This window comes from Podarcis filfolensis (assembly GCF_964270895.1).
Source record: "Podarcis filfolensis genome assembly, chromosome: 6".
Lineage (NCBI taxonomy): Eukaryota > Metazoa > Chordata > Lepidosauria > Squamata > Lacertidae > Podarcis > Podarcis filfolensis.
In genome coordinates, this window is record NC_139609.1 from 96,027,023 (window position 1) to 96,050,644 (window position 23,622).

At 48.4% G+C, this 23,622-nt stretch overlaps 1 protein-coding gene across 3 annotated transcripts in view; it reads left to right on the forward strand.

Moving 5' to 3' along the window:
* REM1 (RRAD and GEM like GTPase 1) overlaps window positions 1-19,836 on the forward strand; it is a 28,639-nt gene extending 8,803 nt beyond the window's left edge. Inside the window, exons 3-5 of one of the 3 annotated variants that reach the window (XM_083619105.1) lie at window positions 1,052-1,134; window positions 4,418-4,600; window positions 18,947-19,836. In XM_083619105.1, coding sequence (XP_083475231.1) covers window positions 1,052-1,134; window positions 4,418-4,600; window positions 18,947-19,114 — 434 coding nt within the window. In that variant the 3' untranslated portion in view covers window positions 19,115-19,836. Of the gene's footprint in view, window positions 1-1,051; window positions 1,135-4,417; window positions 4,629-9,208; window positions 10,351-18,946 lie in introns of those variants that run through there. The other 2 variants (XM_083619104.1, XM_083619103.1) reach the window with 2 other exon arrangements.
* Window positions 19,837-23,622: the final 3,786 nt, after the last annotated feature.

The following is a 23,622-nucleotide window of genomic DNA, read 5'->3' on the forward strand; positions in this document are numbered from 1 at the left end:
TATGGTCTCGGCGGCCGCCCCCAGTCACCAGTCTAGCTGCCGCATTCTGGATTAGTTGTAGTTTCCGAGTCACCTTCAAAGGTAGCCCCACGTAGAGTGCATTGCAGTAGTCCAAGCGGGAGATAACCAGAGCACGCACCACTCTGGCGAGACAGTCCGCAGGTAGACAGGGTCTCAGCCTACGTACCAGATGGAGCTCGTAAACAGCTGCCCTGGACACAGAATTGACCTGTGCCTCCATGGACAGCTGTGAGTCCAAAATGACTCCCAGGCTGCGCACCTGGTCCTTCAGGGGCACAGTTACCCCATTCAGGACCAGGGAATCCTCCACACCTGCCCATCTCCTGTCCCCCAAAAACAGTACTTCTGTCTTGTCAGGATTCAACCTCAATCCGTTAGCCGCCATATTATTATTATTATTATTATTATTATTATTATTATTATTATTTATACCCCACCCATCTAGCTGGGTTTCCCCAGCCACTCTGGGTGGCTCCTAACAAAGCTGTGCCAGTCCAGCTCACGGACAATCTCCGTGGGAGTGATCCGGCCCCTGGCCGGTAAACCTTCCCGTCCCCTGTGATAGATGCTCCTGGCCACTGAGGTTACCTCTGCTTCTCTTGCCAAGGATCATTTACACCTCTTGCCCTTAAGAAGAGCCTGCTGGATCAGGTCCATGGCCCATCCAGTCCAGCATCCTGTTCTCACAATGGCCAACCAGACACTCATTATGGGAAACTCACAAGCAGGATTCAGGCAGCCCTTTCCCCTCCTGTACTTTCCAGCAGGTGGTCTTTGGTGCCTCCAGTTGCTGCCTCCAATTGTGGAAGGCAAAGCATAGACCTCCTGGCTAGGAGTCTTCAATAACCCTCTCTCATCCCTGAATTTGTCCATCACGGTCTCCTGTGGGAGGGAGTTCCACAGTCTAACGACGCACTGCATGAATAAGGTGTCATGCGCTGGGCCCAATGAACTTTTCTGGGGTAGGTGCAGCTTCTGTTCTTGAGGGTGACCATTCACTGCTGATCCTGACCTTGTCTGCTCTTTTCAGAGGATACCTACGAGCGCACCTTATCGGTGGACGGCGAGGAGACGACGTTGATGGTGATTGACACCTGGGAAGCTGCGAAACAGGTAGGCCAATGGTCTTGAGAGATTCCTGCTGAGATCACGACTACATTGCAGGACTAGCAAGGAGGATTCTTAGAATTGGGGAGACGGAAGGTGCTAAATGAAGCGGGGAGAGCTTCAAGGAGAGGAGGAGCTAAATGCTGCTGCTCTCTTAAACTAAGCTGATGGAGAAACTCTTCCCTTTTCTTCCTCGGCTGCATCCTGATGGAATAGCTGATGCCAGGGGACATTGCAGGGAGGAGCCTGATGGAAGTATGAACCAGGGAACCAGGCAGAGGGCCTTCTCAGTAGTGGCACCCGCCCTGTGGAACGCCCTCCCAGCAGATGTCAAAGAGAAAAACAACTACCAGACTTTTAGAAGACATCTGAAGGCAGCCCTGTTTAGGGAAGCTTTTAACGTTTAATAGACTATTGTATTTTAGTGTTCTGTTGGAAGCCACCCAGAGTGGCTGGGGAAGCCTAGCCAGATGGGCAGGGTATAAATTAATTCTTCTTCTTCTTCTTCTTCTTCTTCTTCTTCTTCTTCTTCTTCTTCTTCTTCTTCTTCTCTGGCTGTTCGACGCACACTCAGAAGGTGCAACACAAAGTAATTATTTTGCATAGGAACACGGGAAGCTTACTAAAAGTGCTGAACAAATGACCTAAATTGAGGGGAGATCTGCTAGGGCATGGGTAGGCAAACTTAGGCCCAGGGGCCGGATTCGGCCCAGTCCCCTTCTAAATCCGGCCTGCGGACGGTCCGGGAATCAGCGTGTTTTTATATGAGTAGAATATGTCCTTTTATTTAAAATGCGCCTCTGGGTTATTTGTGGGGCCTGCCTGGTGTTTTTGCATGAGTAGAATGTGTCCTTTTATTTAAAATGCATCTCTGGGTTATTTGTGGGGCATAGGAATGTGTTCATTTCCCCCCCCCAAAAAAACTATAGTCCAGCCCCCCACAAGGTCTGAGGGACAGTGGACCGGCTCCCTGCTGAAAAGGTTTGCTGACCATGGCAACCTAGCTCTGCCTTTGCCAACCTCATGCCCTCCAGAACTTTTTGGACTACCATTCCCATCTTCCCCAGTCCAAAACATCTGGAAGGACCCCAGACTGGTGAAATCTGGGCCAGATGATCCAGCGTGGCACGGTGTCTCTGGGTTTTTTCTGGGCTGGAGTGCCGGCTGTGAATTTCTGCCCGCGTTGCATATAGGAGCATCCATTGATCACTTTACATTTGTCACGCCTGTTTCATCTCCAAAACCCTTGTTTGGGGAGCAATCAATTAAAAACAAGTGCAAAACATTCCATTAGATTGAGAGCTGGCCGGGCGGAGAGGCACACAGCTGGGGGGGGAAACTACAGTGTTCCTGATTCAGTTCCCTCGAATCATGAGGTTGCCCTAGTCAGGCTTCTGTTGCATGGAGATAAGAGCGGCCTACCCTACAGGGTTGTTGTAAGGCTGGGAGAGTGGAAGTGGCTGGCAGCGTCTCAAGGGCCAGAGAGAGAGGTCCAGTGTCCCGGAAACTGCAACTAATCCAGAATGCGGCAGCTAGACTGGTGACTGGGAGTGGCCGCCGAGACCACATAACACCGGTCTTGAAAGACCTACATTGGCTCCCAGTACGTTTCCGAGCACAATTCAAGGTGTTGGTGCTGACCTTTAAAGCCCTAAACGGCCTCGATCCAGTATACTTGAAGGAGCGTCTCCACCCCCATCGTTCTGCCCGGACACTGAGGTCCAGCACCGAGGGCCTTCTGGCGGTTCCCTCCCTGCGAGAAGCCAAGTTACAGGGAACCAGGCAGAGGGCCTTCTCGGTAGTGGCGCCCACCCTGCAGAATGCCCTCCCACCAGATGTCAAAGAGATAAACAACTCCCTGGCATTTAGAAGACATCTGAAGGCAGCCCTGTTCAGGGAAGTTTTTAATGTGTGGCATTTTGATGTATTTTAAATCTTTGTTGGAAGCCGCCCAGAGTGGCTGGGGAAACCCAGCCAGATGGACGGAGTACAAATAATAAATTATTATTATTATTATTATTATTATTATTATTATTATTATTATTATTATCTTAGCCAGCATAAATAAGCTGCAACTTCCTTCCTTCCCTATATCCCCAAGCTAGTTCCATTTTGCAGCTTTGCAGGGCCACCTAACCATTTCCAAACAGAAAAGTGTTTTTGCTATCCCTGCACCCAGCTGCAGGGACAAAGCTAGGCTACTTCCATTTCCCGTCCAGATGCTGCACACCTGCAGGATCAGGCCGGTACCTTGCCGTTGCATTTCCTGTTCCTGCAGGGCGGCATCTTGTTTGGGTCGGTTCTGTGTTGCTTCTGCTGCGCTGATGGTTTGGAAGAGAAGCTCCCCGGGCACGAAGAGGCCACTGACAGATCGAAAAGGAGGCTGTGTCAAACAGGGCCCAGAGGCAGAAGCTTTTAATCTGCAGACAGACAGGGCGGCTGTGTGTGTGTGTGTGTGTGTGTGTGTGTGTGTGTGTGTGTGTGTGTTTAAAAGTACAATGGCACTTCCAACAGGAGGCGGGTTGGATGAAGCAGAGCAGACAATACAGTCACCCAGAAGCCAGAGACCACCTCTGACCACCATGATTCTAGCCTGGTCCTGTGGTCTAAACCAAGGGTCAGCAAAGTTTTTCAGCAGGGGGCCGGTCCACTGTCCCTCAGACCTTGTGGGAGGCCGGACTATATTTTGGGGAAAAAAATGAACAAATTCCTATGCCCCACAAATCACTCAGGAAAATTTGGTTCCCAAATTTTGGGGGGCCACTACTTCCTCCGTTCCAGTGGAGGAAGGTCCAGTGAATTAGGTCCAGTCATGGCCAACTCTGGGGTTGCGGCACTCATATTGCTTTATTGGCCGAGGGAGCTGGCGTACAGCTTCCGGGTCATGTGGCCAGCAGGACTTAGCCGCTTCTGGCGAATCAGAGCAGCGCACGGAAACGCCGTTTACCTTCCTGCCGGAGCGGTACCTATTTATCTACTTGCACTTTGATGTGCTTTCAAACTGCTAGGTTGGCAGGAGCAGGAACCGAGGAACGGGAGCTCACCCCGTCGTGGGGATTCGAACCGCCGACCTTCAGATCGGCAAGCCCAAGAGGCTCTGTGGTTGAACCCACAGCGCCACCTGCGTCTTTGTACTAGATTTGTACTACAGATGCACTAATAAATGTGGGGTGCTCATCTCTGTAGGCTGTGGGACCATGCCAGTTTGAAACCTCCCTTTGTCGCTTCCCAGAGCCACTGCTGCTGCCCTGGGGAGCCGTGGTAAGTTGCCCTTTTGCCTTTCCCACAGGCCCCGGAAGAAGACAATTGGTTCCACAACTACTGCATGCAGGTGGGCAACGCCTACGTCATCGTCTACTCCATCACCGACCGGGGGAGCTTCGAAAGCGCCTCCGAGCTCCGGATCCAGCTGCGCAGGACCCGTCAGGCAGAGAACATCCCCATCATCTTGGTGGGGAACAAGACAGACCTGGTGCGCTCCCGAGAGGTGTCTGTGGAAGGTGGGTGGAAAAGGGCTTGGTTTGGACCCTCGTGGGGCCTCGGGAGGAATTCTGCTTTATTTCGGTTGGTGGCGGGAGGCAGAAGGAGAAAAGCAGGGAGAAAGGCAATTTGGCGGTATGCTGTTTTGTTTCTCAATTTATCCTATGCTGCCTTGTTTTCAAACTGTGGAATTTCACTCCATAAGACGCACCTGACCATAAGACACACCTAATTTTTAGAGGAGGAAAGGGGGGAAAGTCCCGTTTTTGCAGGGATCAGCTCACAGTTGTGCAGCTTCTTTTACAAAGGGGAAAAGCTCCTTTTTTGAGGATCAGCTCAAAGCTGTTGAGCATACTTTGCAAAGGGAAAAAATCCTGTTTTTATGGGGTTCAACTCACAGTTCTACAGCTTCTTTAGGAAAGGAAAGGGAGCCATTTCTACAGTTTCCAGACAATCTAACCAGCCAGTCACATGTTGCTGGGGAAACAGTCTCCGTCTGCAGAACATTCAACAATGGAGGCCTAGGCAAGGGGGTGGGGCCGGAAAGGGAGCCAGCGATCAACCACACATTCGCTCCATAAGACGCATAGACATTTCTCCTTACTTTTTAGGAGAAAAAGTGCATATTATGGAGCAAAAAATACAGTACATACACTGGGTGTGTGGGTTGCGATTTGGCACTTCTGCGCATGCGCAAAGCATGATTTAGCGCTTCTGCGCATGCTCAACCGCCGAAACCCGGAAACCACCCGTTCCGGTACTTCTGGGTTTCGGCGGCCTGCAACCCAATAAAACACAACCTAAAGCATCTGTAACCCAAGGTATGACTGTACCGTACTTTTCCGTGTACAGTCATCCCTCGGGTTACAGACGCTTCGGGTTGTGCGATTTTGGGTTGCACACTGCGCCGAACCTGGAAGTACCGGAACAGGTTACTTTTGGGTTTTGGTGCTTGTGCATGTGCAGGAGCGCCAAATCACGAACCCCACATGTGCAGATGCGCAGGTCATGGGTTGAGAATGCTGCGGATTGCGAACGTGCCTCCTGCACGGATCACGTTCGCAACCCGAGCGTCCACTGTATAAGACTAGGTTTATTTCCTTAAATAGCATGCTAAAAAGTGAGGGTCGTCTTATACATGGGTAGATCGTGCATAGGGTCCGACGCTGCATCATTTGGGCAGGCAATTGGCTTCTACCAGGAAGGGGACAGACATATGGAGATTTTGTGATGCGTGTGGGTAAGCGATTTTAGGCTTAACAACCCTGGGCAATCCTCCGCAAAAAAAGCTCCACAACTTCCTGCCATGTCCCCCCATTATCTTAAATTTGAGTCCCCCAAAATAAGGGCATCTTATACATAGAGGCGTCTTATACACAGAAAAGTATGGTACATAATTTTAAAAGAAATATCCAGAAATGAAAGCTACTTGATAGCACAACCTCCCCCGAGATGTCTTGGAATGTCTGGAAACAAACGAAAGTGTGATTCCCCACAGCCCCCACTGGTCTCCTGGCCAAAAGCAAATGTTTGCACACAGACTTGATAAAAGCACGTTTGATTAATTGACTTTAGATTTCTTTAATCCCTAGAAATAACTGAGGGTGCCTCCAGACTGACAGTATTTTGTGGGAAGGAAGGCACATGTACCAGAACTTAATGCTTTGCATATTTAAAGTGGATTAAAGCCTTCAGTTGCCCAAGTGCAACAAATCCATTTTTTTAAAAAAAACCATTTTGCCCTTTGCCATTTGGAAAGCGACAGTGAGATGCACGGAGAAGTTTGGGATGAATGAATGATTAGCGGGAAGATGTGCAAACAGCCCACGACAATACAGTGGTACCTCGGGTTACATACGCTTCAGGTTACATACACTTCAGGTTACAGACTCCACTAACCCAGAAATAGTGCTTCAGGTTAAGAACTTTGCTTCAGGATAAGAACAGAAATCGTGCTCCAGCGGTGCGGCAGCAGCAGGAGGCCCTTTTAGCAAAAGTGGTACCTCAGGTTAAGAACAGTTTCAGGTTAAGTACGGACCTCCGGAATGAATTAAGTTCTTAACCCGAGGTACCACTGTATTAGGATGGACACAGGGTTTCCACCCTATAAAGACTGGATATAATCTAACCCCTTCATAAACTTTGTGCAAGCAGATTCGGATGAAACCTGAATGAAATATACTCAGAGTCGAGAGTGGATTTCATGCTCTTTATTCAGCTCATAGTGGTGAGGAGGAAGGGAAGTTCCCCCAGAATATCTGCTTTATATACATTATTTACACAATGGGCCCCACATGACTGGCTAATTCCGAGATTCTCCTGTAGGCCAATCAGGTTGTGGATTCACTTCCATCTGGAGCATGATTGGGTGGCTCCTGCAGACCAATCATACTGCTGCATTGTTCTAGGACCAATCAGACTGCTGCATTTTGGATCCTATTGTTCTAGGACCAATCAGACTTCTGCATTTTGGATCCTATTCAACTTAGTACATAACACTGAATAAACGGGTTGTATGGAGACATGGGTGTAGCCAGGGGGCAGGGAGGGGCAGCTACCCCCCACCAATCAATACAAAATCAATAAAAATACATAGCCAACTGAGGTTCTTCCCCACCCACAAAGGCCTGCCCCTCCCAACAAAAATCCTGGCTACGCCCATGCATGGAGGAGTCCGATTTAGGTTTTGTTTTGTGTTTGTTTTTTTAATAATTTTTATTAATTTTCCATTTAAACATATATAATCACACCATTATTATCCACTTTACTTCTTTGGCTCTTTAGAGCCTGTCAATTTCCTTCGTTCCCACCACTTGGCTTTCAAAACTAACCTTGATATCACAGCATTTTATATATTTTCCAGTTCTAATATAACTCATTACAAAATACCTCACAATTTAAATATAGAAAGGTAAGAAACTTCTCATGACAAGTCTTCAGATAACCCTACTAGGGTTGTTAAATTTACTCCAGTCTTTTTTGGAATACTTGATCTTGCCGGTCTTGGATTTTTCCCATCAGCTTCGCCAGTTCTGCAAAGTCCCATCATTTTCATCTGCCCCTCTTCTTTCATTGGTACTTCTTGTGGTTTCCATTTTGGGGCTAAAAGAATTCTTGCTGCAGTTGTTGCATACATAAACAGTCTTTTATCTTCCCTTGGTACCTCTTCACCTACTATACCCAGTGAAAAGGCTTCTGTTTTTTTTAACAAAAGTGTTTTTAAACATTTTCTTTAACTCATTATATATCATTTCCCAGAAAGCCTTTACAGCTTTACAAGTAATAATAATAATATTAATAATAATTGATTATTTATACTCCGCCCATCTGGCTGGGCTTCCCCAGCCACTCTGGGCGGCTTCCAAAAAAATATTAAAATACAGTAATGCATCAAACATTAAAAGCTTCCTTAAACAGGGCTGCCTTCAGGTGTCTTCTAAAAGTCTGGTAGTTGTTTTTCTCTTTGACATCTGGTGGGAGGGCATTCCACAGGGCGGGTGCCACCACCGAGAAGGCCCTCTGCCTGGTTCCCTGTAACTTGGCTTCTCACAGCGAGGGAACTGCCAGAAGGCCCTCTGCGCTGGACCTCAGTGTCCGGGCTCAACAATGGGGGTGGAGATGCTCCTTCAGGTATACAGGACCGAGACCGTTTAGGGCTTTAAAGATCAGCAGCAACACTTTGAATTGTGCTTGGAAACGTACTGGGAAGCAATGCAGATCTCTCAGGACCGGTGTTATATGGTCTCGGTGGCCACTCCCAGTCACCAGTCTAGCTGCCGCATTCTGGATTAGTTGTAGTTTCTGGGTCACCTTCAAAGGTAGCCCCACATAGAGCGCATTGCAGTTGTGCAAGTGGGAGATAACAAGAGCATGCACCACATATGGTAGAAGATACCACGATTTAGGTTTCGTAGCTGGGTTTTCCTGGTGTTGGGTTCGGTCCGGAGATGGGAAGGACTACCCTTAAATGTTGAAAGATTCAGGACAGATAAAAGGACGTCCTTCTACATGCAGCGCATAGTTAAACTACGGAACTCCCTTCTGCAGGAGGGAATGATGGCCACCAACCTTGGCTTTGAAAGAGGATTAAGCAGGAGCAGAGGACTAGCGATAGCTAGTAGTGGCTGCAGTGCTTTTGAATACCAGCTGCTGGAAACGACTGGAGGGGAGAGGGCTCTTGTGTTCGAATCCTGCTTGCTGCTTTCCTTCCAGGGCATCTGGTTGGCCACTGTGGGCTCAAGGGGCATGAGCCTGATCCGGCAGGCGCTTTTGACGCCCTCACGTTCTCTGGGTCTCTCTCTGCCCCTCGCCTGGAGCATTTCCGAACCGGCTGCCAGTGTGGTGTAGTGGTTAAGAGTGGTAGACTCGTAATCTGGTGAACCGGGTTCGTGTCTCCGCTCCTCCACATGCAGCTGCTGGGTGACCTTGGGCTAGTCACACTTCTCTGGGGTCTCTCAGCCCCCCTCACCTCACAGAGTGTTTGTTGTGGGGGAGGAAGGGAAAGGAGAATGTTAGCCGCTTTGAGACTCCTTCGGGTAGTGATAAAGCGGGATATCAAATCCAAACTCTTCTTCTTCTTCTTCTTCTTTTCTCTCGGCAGAGGGCCGCGCCTGCGCTGTGGTCTTCGACTGCAAGTTCATCGAGACGTCCGCCGCCCTGCAGCACAACGTGTCCGAGCTCTTTGAGGGGGTGGTGCGGCAGATCCGCCTGCGCCGTGACAGCAAGGAGGCCAACGAGAGGCGCATGTCTCTCTACAAGCGCAAGGAGAGCCTCACCAAAAAGGTGCGCCGCTTCCTCGACCGGCTGGTGGCGCGCAACAACAAGAAGGTGGCGCTGAAAGTCCGCTCCAAGTCCTGCCATGACCTCTCCGTGCTCTGAGCGAACCGGACACCACTGTCCTCCTCCTCTTCCTCCTCTTCCTCCTCCTGCTCTTGCCTCTGGTTTTTCCAGGGGTTTTCCCGGGCTCCCTTCCCACATGTCCATAGGCGTTTGCAAACTCTCTTCTTTGCTAGGGTCTCTTGGGACACGGCCTTCCGATAGGGAGAAGCCAAAAACTGTGGGGGAACCAGAAGGAGATGTGCGGGGTCCTGCCAGAACCATTTTGGGGGATGGAGGAAGGACTTGAAGCGGCACCTCTGACTGCACTGGAAAGCAGCGCATTGAACTGGGACCATAGTGCGGATTCTGGGGGAGATAGCAGGCTCTCGCCCAGGGGTCAGCAACCTTTTTCAGCAGTGGGCCGGTCCACCGTCCCTCAAACCTTGTGGGGGGCCGGACTATATTTGGGGGGGGAATGAATGAATTCTTATGCCCCACAAATAACCCAGAGATGCATTTGAAATAAAAGCACACATTCTACTCATGTAAAAACACCCTGATTCCCAGACCATCCGCAGACCAGATTTAGAAGGTGATTGGGCCGCATCCGGCCCCTGGGCCTTAGGTTACCTACCCCTGCGTCTGGCCCATGATTTTGCTTTGGAAGCATCCCAGAATAGGCCGTTATCCTGCTCGATCCTTTCACCTGCCCTGTTTCTGAAATACGACTATGATGCCAGGCTGGGGTTCCCTCTCGTACAGACATGGAGTACGCCTTTCTTTTGACAGCGTCTATCTGATTGGACACGGGTGGCGCTGCGGGTTAAACCACAAAGCCTAGGACTTGCCAATCAGAAGGTCGGCGGTTCGAATCCCCGCGACAGGGTGAGCTCCCGTTGCTCAGTCCCTGCTCCTGCCAACGTAGCAGTTCGAAAGCACGTCAAAGTGCAAGTAGATAAATAGGTACCACTCCGGTAGGAAGGTAAATGCCAGAGTCGGCCACGACTGGACCTAATGGTCAGGGGTCACTTTGCCTTTACCTTTACTACCCACAGTGGCTGTGCTCTGCTTCCATCGTCGGAGCCACTGTGCCTTTGTATACCAATTTCTAGAGACCACAGGTGAGGCAACTTCTGTTGTGCTCAGATCTTGTTTGCAGGTGGGGGTATCTGGTTGGCCACTGTGAGAACAGAATGCTGGACTAGATGGTCCACTGGCCTGATCCACAGGGTTCTTGCATACCCTCCAACATTTCTCCAATGAAAATAGGGAGGTCCTATTCAATAATAATAATACAGTGGTACCTCTGGATGCGAACGGGATCCGTTCCGGAGCCGCATTCGCATCCAGAGAAGAATGCAACCCACGTCTGCGCGTGTGCGGGTCACAATTCACCGCTTCTACGCATGCGCATGACGTCATTTTACGTGTCTGCTCATGCGCGAGCGGCGAAACCCGGAAGTAACATGTTCTGTTATTTCTGGGTCACCGCGGAGCGCAACCCAAAAATGCTTAACCTGAAGCTACTTCAACCCAAGGTATGATTCTAATAATAATAATAATAATAATAATAATTTTATTATTTATAGCCTGTCCATTTGACTGGGTTCCCCAGCCACTCTGGGTGGCTTCCAAACCCTCTCCTATATGGGGCTGCCTTCAGTTGTCTTCCAAAATAGTGTATAATGACTTATCTCCTTGGCTCGCGGGTGGGTCGCACAACTCCATACCCTCCAACATTTCTCTGCTGAAAACAGGGACGTCCTAAGGAAAAGCAGGACATTTCAGGATCAAATCCAAAACCGGGGCGGCTTTTTTAAATCCAAGACTTTCCCCGGAAAGTGGGGACAATTGGAGGGTCTCTTCTTGTGTTCAGAACTGGTGGTGCAAAATTCCGGGAGAGGGTATGTTTGTGTGTGTTTAGAACTGTTCAAATGGTTTTCTGGGAATCTACTGCCTTTTTAAAAAAAAACCGAAAAGGTTTAATAAGTGTCTGCTTTTTTCCAGTAGGCACTGCTTGTACATTTGTAAATAAAGCAACTACGGCCGTGCCTCCTGGTTTTACTCCTCCAAACGAAAGCAAAACTGGTGGTCGCAAAACTGGTGGAGCTTCTCCCTCTTGGGAGGGTTAAGGGGGGAATATGTGCTGCCTTCGCAAGGAGAATTACGGGTGGCTTAATCGGAAAACCGGGGCCCGGAGCCAGCAGGGCTGATTTCAGCTCAGGGGATCGGCTCCTTCTCAGGGTCAGGTCAGAAGTTTCCATCGCTGGTGGGAGCAGCCAGGCTTTGTTTAAGGAGGCAAGCAGAGCAGAGGAGGCACTCCGCAGACATTAATCTTGTCAGGAGGAGAACGGCAACTGTGCTCTCACCAAAACAAGCAGCTGATCATCCTTGCCATGCCTGGACCAGTTTGTGGTGTCCAGGCCCAGCAGAGAACAGATTGAGGTTGAATCCTGACAAGACAGAAGTGCTGTTTTGAGGGGACAGGAGGCAGGCAGGTGTGGAGGACTCCCTGGTCCTGAATGGGGTAACTGTGCCCCTGAAGGACCAGGTGCGCAGCCTGGGAGTCATTTTGGACTCACAGCTGTCCATGGAGGCGCAGGTCAGTTCTGTGTCCAGGGCAGCTGTTTACCAGCTCCATCTGGTACACAAGATGAGACCCTCCCTGCCTGCAGACTGTCTCGCCACAGTGGTGCATGCTCTAGTTATCTCTCGCTTGGACTGCTGCAATGCGCTCAATGTGGGGCTACCTTTGAAGGTCACCTGGAAACTACAACTAATCCAGAATTAGGCAGCTAGACTGGTGACTGGGAGTGGCTGCCGAGACCACATAACACCGGTCTTGAAAGACAGACATTGGCTCCCAGTATGTTTCCGAGCACAATTCAAAGTGTTGGTGCTGACCTTTAAAGCCCTAAATGGCCTCGGTCCAGTAGACCTGAAGGAGCGTCTCCACACCCATCGTTCTGCCCAGACACTGAGGTCCAGTGCCGAGGACCTTCTGGTGGTTCCCTCACTGCGAGAAGCCAAGTTACAGGGAGCTAGGCAGAGGGCCTTCTCGGTAGTGGCACCCGCCCTGTGGAATGCCCTCCCACCAGATGACAAAGAGAACAACAACTACCAGACTTTTAGAAAACATCTGAAGGCAGCACTGTTTAGGGAAGCTTTTAATGTTTGATGCATTACTGTACAGTGGTACCTCGGGTTACATAGGCTTCAGGTTACATAGGCTTCAGGTTACAGACTCCGCTAACCCAGAAATAGTACCTCGGATTAAGAACTTTGCTTCAGGATGAGAACAGAAATCGGGCTCCGGCGGCGCGGCAGCAGCAGGAGGCCCCATTAGCTAAAGTGGTGCTTCAGGTTAAGAACAGTTTCAGGTTAAGAACAGACCTCCGGAACAAATTAAGTACTTAACCCGAGGTACCACTGTATTTTAATATTGTGCTGGAAGCTGCCCAGAGTGGCTGGGGAAACCCAGCCAGATGGGCGGGGTATAAATAATTTATTATTATTATTATTATTATTATTATTATTATTATTATTATTATTCCTAACCCCTGGTGGGCTGTGGTGGTGCCCCGGCTGCAGTGAGGTTGCCAGACCTCCAGGTGTGACCTGAAGTCCCCAGGTTTGCCTGGCCCTCTCCAGGTGGCAGGTGATGGGCTCAAATCTCCAGAGATAAGAATCAACTATTAAGAAGTTTTGGCCTGGAATTTGGCTGCAAATTCTAGCATGGGCACGGAGTGTGGGTTCAGCAGCAGATAATTAAAACTATGGAACTCACTGATGCAGGAGGCAGTGACAGCCACCAACTTGGGTAGCCTTCCTTCCTCAGAGGTTTTACAGCAGAGGCTGTATACAGCAGAGGCTCATTTAAAGGAATGCTTTAAATGAGATTTCCTGCATTGCAGGGGGTGGACTGGATGACCTTTGGAGGGTCCCACCCAATGCTAGGATTCTATTGTTCTGTGATTTCTGGCGCAAACAGAGGCTTCTTTTTGGCCTGGCATGTGTGGATAGATCAGCTGGTGGTGCTGATAAAGCCAAGGTTGCAGGTTCGATTCCCCAATGGAATCGTTGCATATTCCTGCATTTTGGGGGGTTGGACTAGATGGTTTGCAGGGGTCCCTTTGAGCTCTATGGGTCTGTGGTTCCATTCCTGGGACAACCCCAGGCTAGCTCTGTCGCCCGCTGGAGCAGGGTTTCTGCAAACCGTCAGGCGTCTTGTTATTGTTGGAGAGGAACTACAGCCTCAGTGCTTCTCTCCAACCAAACGTCGCCACCCCCAGCCTTGCAATGCAACAGATGGTTTCATGCACCCCAGGCACGGAAGGGCCTCTCCTCCAAGAGATGCCTGGGCTGCTTGCTTCCCCCCAACCCCACTCCCCTCCCCCCCCCCACCACAAAAAGGAAAATATCCATGTTCTCATCCGGCTGTGGGAGGTGAGAAGGAGGGGGTGGTGGACCGGGAGGAGAGGAAAGGAACACGGCTGCCTTGATGGAAAATTGGCAAGAGGAGTTAGGCAGAGTGGAAAGAGTGAGGTCTAGCCCAGAAAAATGCAGGGCCCAAAGGGAGCAAGTCAGGGGGGAGATAGCGGCAGGGCGGGTTGGGGGGGAGGTGAAGCGGATGTGACTGGGGTGGCTAACCTTTTTTGTCCTGAGGTCCGCCAGCCACCTTGGCCAAGCTGCTGGGGGCCGCAAGCCAGCAACAGGTCTGACCCCAAGTGTGCGTGCTTGCATGTACAAACCGGTATAAAATAAGCAGCACATAAGCGGCACACTGGATGTGGGTGGCACTGTGGGTTAAACCACAGAGCCTAGGACTTGCCGATCAGAAGGTTGGCGGTTCAAATCCCTGCGACGGGGTGAGCTCCCGTTGCTCGGTCCCTGCTCCCGCCAACCTAGCAGTTCGAAAGCACGTCAAAGTGCAAGTAGATAAAGAGGTACCGCTCTGGCGGGAAGGTAAAGGGTGTTTCCGTGCGCTGCTCTGGTTTGCCAGAAGCGGCTCAGTCATGCTGGTCACATGACATGGAAGCTGTACGCCGGCTCCCTCAGCCAGTAAAGGGAGATGAGCGCCACAACCCCAGAGTCGGCCACGACTGGACCTGATGGTCAGGAGTCCCTTTACCTTTACCTTTAAGTGGCACACAAAACACTACCAAACCATTCTACGTTCTAAATCTTATATTAATAATCCAAAAATTGAGAAAGCAATGTACAAGATCTACTACAGAAGGCACAAATAGAAAACACATTCAAATTGTGTCCAAAAGGAAGATTCAGTCTTTAAAGTTCCTTTAGCCAGGCTCCTGTAGATATCAACAAAGCTAAGTTTGATCAAATGAAGTGTCAGCGATGTTACGCTCAAGGGTTAGGTATCAACGAAGATAGGTTTGATCAAACGAAGTGTAGGTGACATCGGTGATATCTACAGGAGCCTGGCTAAAGGAACTTTAAAGACTGAATCTTCCATTTTGTTTGTGGCTTCTGCAGTAGATCTTGCACATTGCTCTCTCAATTTTTGGATTATTAATATAAGATTTAGAACGTAGAATGGTTTGGTAGTGTTTTGTATGCTGCTTATGTGCTGCTTACTTTATACTGGTCTATTACGATAATTGGCAGCATAGGTTCATTTCTTCAGTGCAAGTACAAACCAGGCTGTCTGCATGCACCCCATACCTTTAAAGCACCCCCCCACACACAAAGAGAACCATGTTACAGCACCCAGTGGTGCTACAGTTCCCAGCACCTTGAACGAGCTCCCGTACTCAGAACTTGCTCCCTCTTCCACGTGAAGGCCCTTTGGATATTTGAAGATGGCTATCGCACCATCTCGGTTTCCCTTGTGCAAGAGACCTTCCCGGCAGATTTGCGGCCAGGGCTGTTTTGATTTTATCGCGTCTGCTTATTGGGGATAAAGCAGGGACGTGTCGAAGCAGCTAAAACAAAGCGCCCGGCAATTGCTGGCAAGTGGCCCAACGCACCATTTCGTTGGGGTTGGCACCGCTTCAAGCCTCTTCCCCTCTGGTCACAGCGCTCGGCCTGTTGTAATATCGATTCCCATCTTGCCTGGCTATTGAGGGCAGCAGCTTCAACCACAGAGAGAGAGAAGCCCAGCTGGGAGCTTTGACAGGGAGACTGCAGAGCAAAGCAAGTTAGCGCCAGCCTGAGACTCCCACAGAGCTCCTCTTCTCTCTGCAGCCGGGTTGCATACCTTGCAGCAAGCTTGCCTCTTTTCAGACGGTTCCATCCTTTATGGATGTGAAATATACTCAGAGTCGAGTGTGGATTTCATGCTCTTTATTCAGCTCATAGTAGTGAGGAATGAAAGTTCCCCTAAAATATCTGCTTTATATACATTATTTACACAATGGGCCGCACGTGATTGGCTAATTCTGGGATACTCCTGTAGGCCAGTCAGGTTGCGGATTCACTTCCACCTGGAGATGGATTGGGTGGCTCCTGCGGACCAATCATACAGCTGCATTGTTCTAGGACCAATCAGACTGCTGCATTCTGGACCCTATTGTTCTAGGACCAATCAGACTGCTGCATTCTGAATCCTATTGTTCTAGGACCAATCAGACTGCTGCCTTTTGGATCCTATTCAACTCAGTACATAACAGGACGCAAGAGCCTATTGACTTAGAGCAGCGTTTGCAAACCTGGTGCCTTCCAGCCAGTGCTATTTTTCTTCTCCTTGTGCCCTCCATCTTTCCCAACATCAGGGTCTTTTCCAGAGAGTCTTCTCTTCTCATGATGTGGCCAAAGTATTAGAGCCTCAGCTTCAGGATCTGTCCTTCTAGTGAGCACTCATTTCCTTCAGAATGGAGAGGTTTGATCTTCTTGCAGTCCATGGGACTCTCAAGAGTCTCCTCCAGCACCAGAATTCAAAAGCATCCATTCTTTGGCAATCAGCCTTCTTTATGGTCCAGCTCTCGCTTTCATACATCACTACTGGGAAAACCATGGCTTTTACAATACGGACCTTTGTTGGCAAGGTGATGTCTCTGCTTTTTAAGATGTTGTCTAGGTTTGCCATCGCCTTTCTCCCAAGGAGCAGGCGTCTTTTAATTTCATGGCTGCTGTCACCATCTGCAGTGATCATGGAGCCCAAGAAAGTAAAATCTCTCACTGCCTCCATTTCTTCCCCTTCTATTTGCCAGGAGGTGATGGGCCCAGTGGCCATTATCTTCGTTTTTTTGATGTTGAGCTTCAGACCATATTTTGCGCTCTCCTCTTTCACCCTCATTAAAAGGTTCTTTAATTCCTCCTCACTTTCTGCCATCAAGGTTTTGTCATCTGCATATCTGAGGTTGTTGATATTTCTTCCGGCAATCTTAATTCCGGCTAGGGATTCATCCAGCCCAGCCTTTCACATGATGAATTCTGCATATAAGTTAAATAAGCAGGGAGACAATATACAGCCTTGTCGTACTCCTTTCCCAAATTTGAACCAATCAGGCACCATAAAGCTAGAAAGTCGTTTATTTAGAAATTCTGCTGGTTTGCTTAAGAGCTGAAGTTCTCTTCGCTGCTGTCAACAAGGCAAAAGTACTGTTTGAGGTGGACAAGGTGGGATGGGGGACTCCCTGGTCGCGAATGAGGTAAAACTGGTTATCTCCCACTTGGACTACTGTAATGCGCTTTACACGGGGCTACCTTTGAAGGTGATTCTGAAACTACAACTAATCCAGAACGCAGCTTTGCCTCTCATCCAATGTCAAGGAGATAAAGAACTACACAACTCTTAGAAGACATCTGAAGGCAGCCCTGTTCAGGGAAGTTTTTAATGTTTGACATTTTATTATGTTTTTATATTATGTTGGAAGCTGCCCAGAGTCGTGGGGTATAAATAATAAAATTATTGTTATTGTTATTCAAGGGGGGACTTGAGGCAACCTCAGCAACCTCAGACATCCATGGAAAATAATAGTAAAAACAACAACAACAATTTATTATTTATACCCCACCCATCTGGCTGGGTTTCCCCAGCCACTCTGGGCAGCTTTCATCAAAGTATTAAAATACAGTAGTCTGTTAAACATTAAAAGCTTCCCTGAACAGGGCTGCCTTCAGATATCTTCTAAAAGTCACAGATAGGTAGCCGTGATGGTCTGCCATAGTCAAAACAAAAAAAATTTTTTCCTTCCAGTAGCACCTTAAAGACCAACTAAGTTAGTTCTTGGTATGAGCTTTCGTGTGCATGCACACTTCTTCAGATACACAGATACACACTGTGTATCTGAAGAAGTGTGCATGCACACGAAAGCTCATACCAAGAACTAACTTAGTTGGTCTTTAAGGTGCTACTGGAAGGAAAAAAATTTTTTTGTTCTAAAAGTCAGATAGTTGTTTTTCTCTTTGTCATCTGGTGGGAGGGCGTTCCACAGGGCGGGTGCCACTACTGAGAAGGCCCTCTGCCTGGTTCCCTGTAACTTGGCTTCTCGCAGCGAGGGAACCGCCAGAAGGCCCTTGAAGCTGGACCTCAGTGTCCAGGCAGAACGATGGAGGTGGAGACGCTCCTTCAGAAAAGAAAAAGAAAACAAAAAAACAGAGACAATTGGCTTGGTCATTTGATTGGCCTTTTTACCCATTGCTGTCTTTTTATTTGTATATATTGCTTGTTTTATGTTGCCATGGCCGTTGGCTAATGCCAATAAAGAGCCAGTGTGGTGTAGTGGTTAAGAGCAGTGGACTTGTAATCTGGTGAACCGGGTTCGCGTCTCCGCTCCTCCACCTGCAGCTGCTGGGTGACCTTGGGCCAGTCACACTTCTCTGAAGTCTCTCAGCCTCACTCACCTCACAGAGTGTTTGTTGTGGGGGAGGAAGGGAAAAGGAGATTGTTAGCCGCTTTGAGACTCCTTAAGGAGAGTGAAAGGCGGGATATCAAATCCAAACTCTTCTTCTTCATCATCATCTATCTATCAGAGACAATTGGGGAATGACAGCACAACACCCAGGTCCCTCCACGAGCTTCAGCCTGGCAATTTCATCCGCTAGCTTCTGTCCGAAATGTGGCAGAGTTGCGGTCCATCAATGAGGACAATACCGAGCAGAGGCGGATTTAGGGCAGCGGAAGCCTAGTGGGCGCTGCAGGGCGTCGCAACTGTGACGTAGTGGATTGAGCAGAACGCAAGGCGAGAGTTGGGTGGGGTGCCAGATTCTGACCTCTTCCAGGGCACCGCTGAGATTTGGAATACCAAAGTCCAGCTTTTTACTGAGCAAGATGGAGCAAGGCTATGACTCAGTGCGAGGTGACTTCTTTCCACTTCAGTGGGACTTGTGCGAGAGAATTTATGGGCGGTTTTTGTCCAATGGAAAAAGCCAGGAAAAAGGCCAGACCTCAATAAACAAAACAGAGCCAACGGTCCTTTGAGCCTTTTTATCTCTGCTCTTAGGCTGAAATGTGAAATGATGAATCATCCCTTCTAGGGCCTTAAAATAGATCGTTGGACTTTTTTTCTTTTTTTTAAGGGTGCTTTTTGGAAGAATCTCCCTCTCCCTCACCCAGGTTCTGTGTCCATTCAGAATTTTGATGGGGTCACGAGAACAAGTCAAGAAGAGGCAAGGAATGGAAAGCATCGTGTCCCAGGAGCATGGAGAGGGGACCAGTCCATTTCCAAACTGGAGAACTTGGAGAGGATGTTGGAACGTTATGGCCTGTTCTGGTATTCTGTAGTTATGGGGCGATGAATGTAAATATGGCTTTGAAATTGTAGGACCACCAATTTCCAGAGGCCAGCCTGTTATGTACTGAGCTGAATCCTAGATCAATAGGATCCAGAATGCAGCAGTCAGATTGGTCCGCAGGAGCCACCCAATCCAGCTCCAGGTGGAAGTGAATCAGCAACCTGATTGGCCTGCAGGAGCAGCCCATCAGGCTTCTGGAGGAGGTGAATCCGCAACCTGATTGGCCTACAGGAGCAGCCTGGAATTAGCCAATCACGCGGGGCCCGTTGTGTAAATAATGTATATATAGCTAGACGTTTTGGGGGAAGTTTCATTCATTGCTACTATGAGCTGAATAAAGAGCATGAAATTCACACTCAACTCTGAGTATATTTCATAGCCCATTTCAGCAAATGCAGGCAGAAGGGCCTAGCCGCTGGATTCGACAAAAAGCCCATCTAGTCCAGCATTCCCTTCTTACAGTGGACAACTAGATTAACCCTTCCGAAGCCCATGAGCAAGACCCGAGTTCAACAGCACTCTTTGCTTTTGTGGATTCTAGCAAACGGCGTTCAGAAGCATAGTATCTCCAACAGCAGAGGGAGAATATAGATATCATGGCTAGCATGCTTCAACATCCCTCACCTCCATGAATTTGTCTCATCCTCTTTTAAAGCCACCTAGCTTGGTGGCCATCACTGTGTCCAGTGGCAGGGAGTTCCATAGTTTATGCACTGCAACAGCACTCACCCAACTTGCAATTCCCAGCAACTGGTCTTCAGAGACACACTGCCTCCAACAGGGGAGGCAGGACTTAGCCATTATGACTAGTAGCTACTGAGAGCTTTTTTTTGTTTGTTTGTAAAATTGATTTTATTGAGAGATTTTTCAAAAACAAGACCTCAGTTTCCAACCTGTCAGTGATTACATACACCTGACATTTAAAAGAACAATACAAGCACGCACTGTAAAAACATCCAGCTAAGCAAGATTACAATCGTTGATATAAACCCATCTAGAGATGCTATGTATTATCCATCATAAATTCCATCCTCTCTCTCTCTATATATATATATAAATTCCATCCTGCTCTGCCTTTGCTTTTGAGGACACGTCATTTAGGAGTCATGGGATCAATTTGTTCCATCCCATGCTGTCTGAGGTGCTACACCTTCCAAATGGTTAGGATTAAAAAAACAAAGATGGTCCAGTTTCATCTACCAAGTCAGAACAACAAAGTTCAATTAAGTAGTGTCTAAGTCATTTCCCGAGGGATGCGGATGGCACTGTGGGTTAAACCACAGAGCCTAGGGCTTGCCGATCAGAAGGTCGGTGGTTCGAATCCCCGCGACGGGGTGAGCTCCTGTTGCTCGGTCCCTGCTCCTGCCAACCTAGCAGTTCGAAAGCACGTCAAAGTGCAAGTAGATAAATAGGTACCACTCTGGCGGGAAGGTAAATGACATTTCCGTGTGCTGCTCTGGTTCGCCAGAAGCGGCTTAGTCCTGCTGGCCACATGACCCGGAAGCTGTACGCCAGCTCCCTTGGCCAATGAAGCGAGATGAGCGCTGCAACCCCAGAGTCGGCCACGACTGGACCTAATGGTCAGGGGTCCCTTTACCTTTTAAAAGTCATTTCCCAGCAACCGTATTAAAGCACCTGCTCCACAAGATTTTTGCAGGCATCCCTCCTCCCCTTTGTGAGCTTTGTGAGTTAATGGTCATCAAGACCGTATCTGGGAGCCAGTGATGGGATCAGGGGAGGGATCTGGCATGCCAAGATGCCTCCGGCTCTCTTAATAGAAGGTTGGCATTCAGGATAGGGAAGCAAACATGGCCTGGGGTGTGAATCGACAAGCCCTCTGCACCTCTGAAGTTGGGTTCATGCAGAGTTGAAGGAAAGGAGTCAACTCCGCAAGCAGATGCCGCCCCGATCCGCTGATAGCCACAGACTTCTGAGTAACAGGAGAGGCTAGATTACATTACGCCGAGGAGCACAGAGGGATAGGAAACGGTGACACAGTTTGCGTGCGTGCACACAAACACAACTGGCTTGCCAGCAACCCAGAAGGGGGGGGAAGTATTCCGAAAGAAAATACATATTGCAGCCAATATTCCAGAGCTCCTTGGCTGCCCTCCAGCTATGTGGAACATTTGATTTCATTTACAAGGCAGTTTCACTGGGGACCTGGTCACTTGGTTGTGCCGCAAATGGCACCCAGGTGGATCTAGAGAGGAGAAGGTCCCTGAGAGAGGCAGCTGGAAAGATTCACGTATTGTGGGAATCTGCTTGTGTGAAACGGCTTTCTGCATAGCCTGGCATATTTCGGCCACATGGCCACGACTCCTGGTCTCGTTTTGTAGCGGAGGGAAGGCAATGATGTGCTTGAGAGGGGTTAAACTATGGGAAGCGTCACACAAATAGCTTCTCACGAGGTACAGCACCCAAGGGGTTTAATTGTTCCAGCAGCAATGAGGCATTCCACTCGTGCGCCGTTCAGCCAAAGGAAGAATCTGTGAAATGGGCTGATGGTTGTGGCGTCGCTCATTCCTGAGGTTGTTCTTTTCAGTGAACCCAGATACATATTTCAGTTACAGATGCCAAGGAAATAAACATCCTTCTGACTTTTAGAACAAATCTGAAGGCAGCCCTGTATCAGGATGTTTTTAGTGTGTGGTGTTTTACTGGGGTTTTATAATTTGCTGGAAGCCTCCTAGAGTGGCTGGAGCAACCCAGTCAGGTGGGTGGAATAATAATAATAATAATAATAATAATAATAATAATAATAATAATAATAATAGCTTGACACTGAAATCTCTGTCTTTCCCCCCTTGCAATCTGAGGTTAGGGAAGAGAATGTGATAGTCTGGATGTGTGGAGGCTATCGCTCTTTGTGAGCAAAGAGAATTTTAGTAGCTGTGTCCAATAATGTTGGGAACTTGTTCTGCAGCTGTTTCTCCACACACACTTCTATATTATTGTGCAATTATAGACTCTAATCTGAAAAAAGGAATTAGTTTTATAGCATTGCTTTCTTGTATTCATTTTTTTTGGCTTGAGTTTTGTTGTTACTTTATAATCAACACCAAGCCTTCAGAATAGGAGGAAATAAAGTTCTAAATACTTTGACTATGTCACTGGGCAAACTCACTTCTGTTATGTTAGCATTTGCTGATCTTCAGGGCTTGGCAGGAACTCCCAACTTTTTTTTTATTTCACTCTCAGTTGTTTCCAAAAGGTTGACAAAACAGCACCCCGCCCCAAAATTAAAATGCCACCAATAGGAAAGAAAAAGGCAGTTAATCTAACTCCACAGCACACAAACACACACAGACCCCCTGAGTGCCCCTATTTTCCAGGGACATCCCTGATTTAGAGAAGCCATCCTGGTTTCTGATTAGATCCCAGAATGTCCCACTTTTCCTTAAGACGTCCCTATTTCCACTGGAGAAATGTTGGAGGATATGGAGTTATCCGACCCCCTGTCTGAAGGCAATCCTGTACAGCAAAGGGTATTTTTAATGTTTAATATTTTTTTATATATGTTGGAAGCTGCCCAAAGTGGCTGGGGCAACCCAGTAAGATGTGTGGGGTATAAATAGTAAAATTATCATTATGGAATGGGACGTCCCTATTTTCATCAGAGAAATGTTGGAGGGTATGCACACTTTGAGGTTGGGATGGTCTCTCTTGACATCATGACTGACCGGTCCATGTTGTGGGTTTGTGCTGCCCTCTGGAGGCTATGAGGATTATCAGAAGATCATCCCAAAGCAGTGAGAGATTTTACTTTCTTGGGCTCCATGATCACTGCAGATGGTGACAGCAGTCACAAAATTAAAAGACGCCTGCTTCTTGGGAGAAAAGCAATGACAAATCTAGACAGCATGTTAAAAAGCAGAGACATCACCTTGCCAACAAAGGTCCGTATAGTTAAAGCTATGGTTTTCCCAGTAGTGATGTATGGAAGTGAGAGCTGGACCATAAAGAAGGCTGATCGCCGAAGAATGGATGCTTTTGAATTATGGTGCTGGGGGAGACTCTTGAGAGTCCCATGGACTGCAAGAAGATCAAACCGATCCATTCTGAAGGAAATCAGCCCTGAGTGCTCACTGGAAGGACAGATCCTGAAGCTGAGACTCCAATACTTCGGCCGCCTCATGAGAAGAGAAGACTCCTGTTATGTACTGAGTTGAATAGGATCCAAACTGCAGCAGTCTGATTAGTCCTAGAACAATAGGATCCAAAAGGCAGCAGTCTGATTGGTCCTAGAACAATAGGATTCAGAATGCAGCAGTCTGATTGGTCCTGGAACAATGCAGCAGTATGATTGGTTGGCAGGAACCACCCAATCATGCTTCAGATAGAAGTGAATCCACAACCTGATTGGCTTACAGTAGAATTCCGGAATTAGCCAATCATGTGCAGCCCACTGTGTAAATAATGTATATAAAGCAGATACTTTGAGGGGACTTTCATTCATTCCTCCTCACCACTACGAGCTGAATAAAGAGCATGAAA